The sequence below is a fragment of the Myotis davidii genome, unplaced genomic scaffold, assembly GCF_000327345.1.
Source record: "Myotis davidii unplaced genomic scaffold, ASM32734v1 scaffold189, whole genome shotgun sequence".
In the NCBI taxonomy this organism is placed as follows: domain Eukaryota; kingdom Metazoa; phylum Chordata; class Mammalia; order Chiroptera; family Vespertilionidae; genus Myotis; species Myotis davidii.
The window spans coordinates 6,662,644-6,671,148 of record NW_006383017.1 but is presented as its reverse complement, the minus strand read 5'-3'; the positions used below and the strand labels follow the sequence as shown (position 1 = coordinate 6,671,148).

The 8,505-nt window shown below is 45.0% G+C and overlaps 1 protein-coding gene across 1 annotated transcript in view; it reads left to right on the top strand.

The window, feature by feature from the left end:
• MAGI1 (membrane associated guanylate kinase, WW and PDZ domain containing 1) overlaps positions 1 to 8,505 on the top strand; it is a 537,690-nt gene that overhangs the window by 427,692 nt on the left and 101,493 nt on the right. Inside the window, exon 4 of the mRNA XM_015558214.1 lies at positions 4,601 to 4,720. Coding sequence (XP_015413700.1) covers positions 4,601 to 4,720 — 120 coding nt within the window. The remainder of the gene's footprint in view (positions 1 to 4,600; positions 4,721 to 8,505) is intronic.

Sequence of the window (8,505 nt, the reverse complement as noted above, 5' to 3'; positions counted from 1 at the left end):
ACAGGGGCCCTCCCAACCTGTTGCTCAGGGGAGGGGAACTCTTGCAATATTCTGAGGAAAGAATTTTCCAAGACTCGCACGGCAGGATGAGTGATTTTTATTTGTGTAGATTTAATCCCAGAGTTTCCAAAATCCCATTTCCCTTTGTCCAGTCATAGAAGAGTGCAGCTGGGGCTTCAGTAGGGATAAAATCAACGTTGTATCCAGAGTTTCTGTTCTGTATCAGAGCAGTGTCCATCCTGCATCAGACTAGCTTAGCTGTGCTCCCTGCTGCGGTCCATCAGCCCATTGCCTGAGGGGTCCACAGGCCCACATGGCTATGGAGGAATCATGGGTGAATGCAAGGGAGCAGGAGCCAAGGACCCCAGGAGCCAAGAGTCCAACGCAACCGGAGAGGGGATTCCTTTGTTGAGGGCCGTGGTCGGCAAACTGCGGCTCAGCAAACCGCAGCTTGCGAGCCACATGCGGCTCTTTGGCCCCTTGAGTGTGGCTCTTCCTAAGCCTTAGGAGTATCCTAATTAAGATAATAACAATGTACCTACCTATATAGTTTAAGTTTAAAAAATTTGGCTCTCAGAAGAAATTTCAATCGTCGTACTGTTGATATTGGGCTCTGTTGACTAATGAGTTTGCCGACCACTGGTTGAGGGCATTATGTACCGCCAAATGCATGAATCGAGCATCTCTTTCCCCAGGTTTGACTGTCAGACGAGTACTTTTCCTATGTCACCCCAACTTCGCTGGGCATGCATCTATCTCCCCTTTGTTGGACCCCTTCTCCCAGTGATCTGCAGGGAATGGGCTGATGTTTCCCTGGGGAGTGCAGAATTGTAGCTTCCTGGTGAAGCTGCCCAAATGACGTGCCTATAATATCTGGCTTCCCTTTGCTCCTTTCCTGTTATTAATAACTGGATAATTACAACAGTATCATGTCCACTCCATCAGCAAGTTCTATCTTTAAAATATAGACCTCGCGTGGCCCAATGAGTTGACATACTTTTAATACATCTATGCTATGGACTACATTACCGCTACTTACGATACTCAACAGTTTCCAGCTGGAGTGGCTCAGTCGGTTGAGCATTGTCCTGCTGCTGGTTTGATTCCCAGCCAAGGGCACATGCCCAGGTTGTGGGTTGAATCCCCGGTCAGGATACTATGGAAGGCAACCAAACCATGTTTCTCTCTGACATCGATGTTTCCCCTCTCTCTCCCTTCCCCCTTAAGCGTGTCCTCAGGTGAGGATTTAAAAAAGAAAAAAACAAGATGCTCAACGATTTGTGATAAAGATCTGATTGCTTCTTTTCACCTGCTTCCTAGTGTTCCTGTCCTTGCCCTGATTTCTCTCACTTGGACACTGTAACGGCACCTGATTGGGACCCTTGCTACTCTGTTCATGGCCTGTTCAACTCTGTAAAGCCAGACGATCCTTTAAAAATGAATCATGGCATCACTCGTCTTCCCATCCCCCTTAGAATAAAGCAGGAAGTGTTTTCTCTGGTTTCCGTAACCTGGCCCCTCGCTTTCATTTTCATTTCCAACCTCTTTTTCACTGCTCTGCGGCAGTTTCTCTGGCCTTCTTGCCCTACCCACAACATGCCCACCCTATTGCCACATCAAAGACCTGACCCTGAACCCCCTCCAGGAATGCTCTTCCCACCATCACCTTTGCAGGGCTCTCAGTTTTGATGGCACCTCCTTAGCCAGCTTTTCCTTATCACCAATCTAAAGTAGCTTCTCTCCTCTCCACCCCCCCTCCTCCCTCCAAGACATTTCCAAGCCCTTTCACCTATGTTGCTCTGAGACACTTTCTAATGCTTTAACCCAGCGGTTCTCAACCTGTGGGTCGCGACCCCTTTGGGGGTCAAAGGACCCTTTCACAGGGGTCGCCTAAGACCATCAGAAAACACATATATAATTACATATTGTTTTTGTGATTAATCACTCTGCTTTAATTATGTTCAATTTGTAACAATGAAAATACATCCTGTATATTGCATAATTACATTATGATTCATAACAGTAGCAAAATTACAGTTATGAAGTAGCAACAAAAATAATTTTATGGTTGGGGATGACCACAACATGAGGAAGTGTATTAAAGGGTCGCGGCATTAGGAAGGTTAAGAACCACTGCTTTAACCTATGTTTCCTACAAAAGACTTATTCCCTCTTGAAATTAAATGCTGTATCTCTTCACATCCATATTTGCTTTCTACCTTTCATAGTAAAATGTAAGTTCCATTAGAGTAGGGGCTTTGTCTTGGTCATGAGTGTTTCCCAGGCCCTAAATTAGTGCCTGGCATCTGTTGGGACCTCAGTAAATATCCTATAAAATAAAAGCCTAATATGCTAAGTGTCCGGTCGTCCGGTCAGCCGTTCAACCAATCAAAGCGTAATATGCTGATGACATGCTAAGGCTGCTCAACCGCTCACTATGATGTGCACTGACCACCAGGAGGGCAGACGCTCTGATCGGTAGTTTAGCTTGCTGCTGGGGTCTGTCTGATCAGGACTGAGCGAGATGGGCTGGACACACCCTGGACCCCTCCCACAATCCCTCCCTGACTGGCCAATCTCCCACAACCCTCCCCAGCCCCAGTCGTGCACCAGTGAGGTCCCTCGGCCTGGCCTGCACCCTCTCGCAATCCAGGACCCCTTGGGGGATGTCAGAAAGCTGGTTTTGGCCAGATCCCGCAGGCCAGGCGGAGGGACTCCACTGGTGCATGAATTTGTGCACTGGGCCTCTAGTTTAATAAATAAATGGAATATAAGAATCTATATAATGGTAAATGTATAAATCATTTGAACTCTAAGATTTTATTAACTCATGTCATTGTAACAATAACTATATTATTGTTTATAAACTATAATATCTGCTAATGATCATTGAGCTAAGTCCTCTAAAAGGATCATCCCATGCAGTAAACACAACACACCTATGGTGGAGTTACTATTGTGATCGCTACTTTGCGGATGAAGAAACTGAAAAATAACAGAAGCTAAGGAACTTGCCCAACACCACAACCTGGGGAGCCAGACCATGAGCCCATTGCTCACTCCAGGCCCCTGCTTGTCAACACCATGTGATATTCTTGGTGTTTCTGGGTGCCTGCTGTGGGCTTGACATGAGATATACATTGAAAAGTTGTGAGCTCCCTCAAGGGATTATCATTGTATGCCAGGGGAGCCAGAAATGGAACCAACTAGGAAACAGTACAAGAGTGGACTTCTGGACACTCCACAAGCAGGCTGCTCTACCGGACAGCACAGCATGCTGGGTGATAAGCAAAGATTTGTAATATAATCATCCTATGGAAAATTCGCAGCTATTAAAACACTCGGATTTCAGATATTAGGAAAATTGGGCTCATATAAAAATGCACTTATCTTGAGTAAAACATGCAGATGTGTTGGTTTTTTTAACTGAAGGACATTCTGGATAGCACTGCAGGCGTGTGGATATGGTCAGTCACATGTGATCAGAGACTGCACTGTGCTGGGAACATGCGAGCCACCAGGTGCATGCAGTTGGTTATTTAGTGGCTTTCACATTCCTAGGACTAGGGGATAATCCCTGCTCATGGTATAGGAAAACACTGATCTGCTAAGCAGCGTGGGTGACAGGGCCTTTCAAAATGAGCTATGTCAGCTACATCCCCTAACTTGAAGGTGGGAGCCAAAATCATTTGCTTTTTTTGGTGTTTCATAATATTTAATATGGTTTCCTGGCACACACTACATAATTGCGTCTTGGTTTATTTTCTTTTCCTGGCTTAATGTCTAAACCACACATCTCCATGTTGCTTCGTTGAGCCTCCACTAAGATGATAGGCCCACAGCCAGCACCTGAGCTGGTGACGCCCATGTGCTAGGGGCTCGATATGGTTATTTCATAAGAGGCATTGGTCTATTTGTTAATTGTTGTGAGAATAACCAGCTTAAATCAGGGGGAGAATTTTTTAGCAAAATGCAGTGTCCTTTCCCTCTGGTCGGAACTGTGGATGGCCTCTTTTTACCCAACATATTAATTACATGGAGAGCAGCGCATTATTCTGTCCCTGGGAGATATCCAGGCTCAGATCCTGGGCAATCGGGTTTCCCCAGGGTTGTGTTTATGTGGTGGGTGCCGTTTTCTGCAAAGGGCTCATTACGTTGGAACTTGCCGGATATACTGAGGAACACAAGAGTCTCAAGGCCCGTGATAAAAATATGAACCCCGGAGGCTTTGAGCTTAAGGTGGATAACATTTTTGTAGTTCCCAGAATCCTCAAAGCTGCTGATTATGGATGCTTTCTGTATAAAATCCAGTTCGCCTTCTTCATTCACTGCATTTTTAAAAGGATGAAACTCTCCCTGGGCTACCTGGCTGCGCCTGTTTCTCTCCACTCCTGTCTGCGAGTCCCAGGCACACGTGGTGGAGGTGGGGACGCTCCTCTTAGAAAGAAGTTGTCTTCACCAGGTCCCTGTCTGGGCAGATCGGTCTAGAAGTCTCGGGTATGCCGGCTGACTGAACAGGTTATTTTAATTACACCTGGATGTGGCGCTTCCTGTTCTAGTTGAGTGATGGTTTCTTGTGCCTTTGTCTTGTCTGCTGCAGGCACAACCCGCTCTCCCAGGGAAGGAGAAGTGCCCGGCGTGGACTACAACTTCCTGACTGTGAAGGAGTTCCTGGACCTCGAGCAGAGCGGGACTCTCCTGGAGGTCGGCACCTATGAAGGTGAGCTGCTCCCGGCAGCGAGGACATCTCTCTCCCAGCCCCCAGGGGACCCAGGCCATCGGGGCAGAAGGGCTGTGTGCACTAGTGAGGTCTAATACCAGAGGAGATTGCAGGTCACCCTACTGTGAATAATAAGATGTGTGGACTAGGCTTTGTGTAGCTCTTTAAAAGTAGTTAGTTTTTGTGGTATTTTCTTCTACAAGTTTTCCGATTTAATTTATTAATTTAAATATGTGTGTTTTGTTTATCAATATGGACATGTGTGGTATTAGCAGGAAGGGGAAGAAGACTCCATCAGTCACAAAATAAGGAGTGTTGTTTTCATCTCGACAGAAAGGAATGGAATACCATTTTTACTACTAATTAATTTTAATGTGTTTTTCAGGTAGATAATACATTTACATGGTTCATAAAGAAAATATTTACAATGTTCATTGACTAATCTCTTCCATATACCGGTTACCACCTGCCTAATTTTCATTTCTTTTTCCTTCCAATACTACAACTAATGTTCTTAGTTTCTGATTACTGTTATGAAATTTCTTTATGTAAATATGTGTGTGTGTGTGTGTGCAATACATGTGTGTGTTTTATGTGTGTGTTCTTATTTCTTCCCTGTTTTACACAACAGGTAGTATATAATGCATGCATGCAACTTTATTCAACAGTATGTCTTACAATCTTTGCAGTTCAGTAACAGCCACTTCTTGTTTTCTTTTTTAAGTGGCTGTATGCTTTCTTTGTGTGGGCATACTATAACTATTTAACTAGCTCCCTTTGATAAATATTTTTAATATTTCAGAATACTATTACATTGAGTAGTATGGAGATAAATCATTTCACACAAGTTGAATCATGTCTATAGGATGAGATACCATGAGTGAGATTGCAAGGTCAAAACCAGATGTGGGGAAAATTAAACTTACATTTTCTGAAAGCAATATTACAGCTTGATTGCTCTTCTGAGTGTTACTGTTTGAGACAGGAGGATATAATATGCTATTAACTAGGTCAAATTATTAATTTGGTCAAATTATCATGGTGTATCTTTATGAACTCTGAGCATTTGGATTTATTGGACAATTACTGGGGCATTTTCAAGATTAGACTTAAAAACAAAGGGTAAGTACGAAGCTGACTTTTGTTAGGGACGTTGTGGCTTTTCTGTGAGAGCAGCCTCTGTGAGTCTGGGTGCGGATCCTGCCTTTATATTCTTTGTACCTGCTGCTCATTTCCAAATTGTGAGCATCCATTGGACACTGTTTAGATGATTGTCAGATTCCTGATTGTGAACTCAGGAATATTTCCTTTGAGTATTGCTAATGATCAGTTGTCTTACTTTCCGGGTGGTTTGGGCTGGGAGAAGAATCTCAGAAAGCCTGAAGCAAGAAGGGTTCATTAAGGACTCGGAGTGAGGCGAGGGCGGGAGAAGTGCCGGAGCCTCTTCAACATGCTGTCTTAGGGATGTGAGTCTAGTTAAAAATTCAAGGCTGAGGACAGAGCAAATGTGAATCCGCCTTGGTTAGCAGCAAGTGAATAGTCCTTTTCTGAAATCAGTCCTTATGCCCTCCTGGGGAGCTAGAGGCCCCTAAAATAAAAACTAGAAACATCCATTTACATTTCTGGAGAGGTTTAGGGTGAGAGAGTGGTTGTGCAAAGCCAAAGAGTGTTGAGTTGAAAAGGAAAGGCATGTGGGTTGGACAACTGGTCTGGGGAAAAGGGAAAACAAACTCATTTTATTGAGGTGTTTCTGTTGCGGGTCCATGGGTGGAATCACTGTGTTTTCCCATGTAATTTGACTGCTTGGCAGAGGTCGCTGTTACCACCACGCTGTGGAGGGGATGGTGAGGACAGGTAGCTCCTAGGACCTCTTCCGAGCTGTGCCTTTGGAAGGTTGTACAACTGGTTCCAGAATACTAGAGGGAACCAACCCAGCTCCGTGTGACCTCCACACCCCACATCTTTCCTGGAAACCTCAAAAGGAATATCCTAGATATAACTAAGAGTTGTTAGCACGACCTGCTGGTTTGTGGCAACAGAGAAAGGTTTTTCAAAAAATATCTGATCACCTCACATGACCTGGTCTTTCTGTGAATGTTGCTTAGCTGTTTGCGAGTTGAAATTTTCTTCTGCCCAGGATTAATCCGCCGCATGTTGAAGGCATTTGACGGCAGTGTTCTTTAGTGTTTGACCTTTTGGCTGTATGATTTCCTTACCAGGCGAGATGGCTCATCATTTTTGGAACTGACTGGAATCTATGATGTTGACTCTTATAAGCTGAAAGCACCGCGCAGTTTTTATTAAACGCCAGGTGGTGTGGTAAGAACGGGGCTGTATAGATTCTCGAGAGCCCCCTCTGCCTTCGCGCCCCCTGGCCACCCCTCCTGGCGGCTGCTGTCTGCTGGACGTGCAGGCGCAGGCTGCACTGTGGCTCTGCTGAGCCTGACTCTCAGCCCCTCAGTGGCCGAGCTCTGCGCCCTCCTGTGAGCTGCCTCATGCTCACATCTCCATTCTCTCTGGAAAAATGAGGATAATGACCGGGCCTCCTCACAGGTAAGATGAAATGAGATGCTAATTGGAAAGGCTGAGCAAGGTGTCTGACACATGTAAATTCTCCATCAGCGTCGGCTTGGACGCGGTTTATCTACACACGTGACTGGTCCTGGATGGCCGCCTCCGTGAGCCAGTAGGTTTGCTGGTAAAACCGCTTTACCCCCTCCCCAGGCGCTCACCATCGCTCTCCCTGCTCCAACTGCTTTTCTCTCAGCCTGTCCTGGTTCCAGAGAGGAACACTGTGCTGCAACAACACAGGACGCTTCACCGTTCATCAGTAAGAGTAATAAGTGTACGGAACGGAATACTTCCTGTGGTAAAGAACTTAAACATGTTTAAGTCCAGGCTGCTTCCCTTCCTCCCTGTCAGTAACCATGGCTACAGATTCTAGTACAAAGTTTCAGCGAAGTCACACATGAATGACATATGCATGTGTATTCTTGTTCATTTCACTCTATTCTTGCCCTTCACGCTTAGGTATTTTGGAGATCTTTCCACATTACCCCATACCGTGCCACTTTATTCTTTATAAATGCTGCACAGTGTCCCAGGGTATGAATATACGTAATTATTTTAACCAGTCGCCCTGTGGTAGATGGACACTGAGGTGTTTTTGTGCACAGTGTGACAGTGAGCATCCTGCATAAATCCCTCACTACGCTAGTTTGACTATGTCTGTCACCTGAGGGCCTGGCAGTCTCGTTTTAAAGAAGCCCTTTTATACCAGAACAGTTTGTTTCAACCATGATCTGTTGAGCACTTACTTTGGGTCACTGTCCTGAGCCCCAGGGTGTGATGTCCAGGTCAGAAGACCAAGGCAGCTCTGCCTTCGAAGGTGCTCATGCTTTTCAGTTATTTATCACACACCCAGTGTGTGCTGTGTGCTGGGTGCTCTTCAGAATGTGTTACATTCAGTAGCTCGCTCAGTTGACCAGCAATACCATGAGGTAGTTGTAATTTATCCCCACTTTGCAGAAGAAGAATGTCAGGCTCAGAGATGCCGGTTATCTTTTTTAGAATAATTTTTTACTTTTCGATTAGTGTTGACATACAATGGTATATTAGTTTCAATAGCAACATAGTTATTAGCCATTTACATAACTTACACAGTGATCACCCTGCTAAATCTAGTACCCATCTGACACCATAAATAACTAGTGCAGTCTCATTGACTGTATTCCCTGTGCTGCCGTTTACATGCCCGTGACTATTTTATAACCACCAATTTGTAC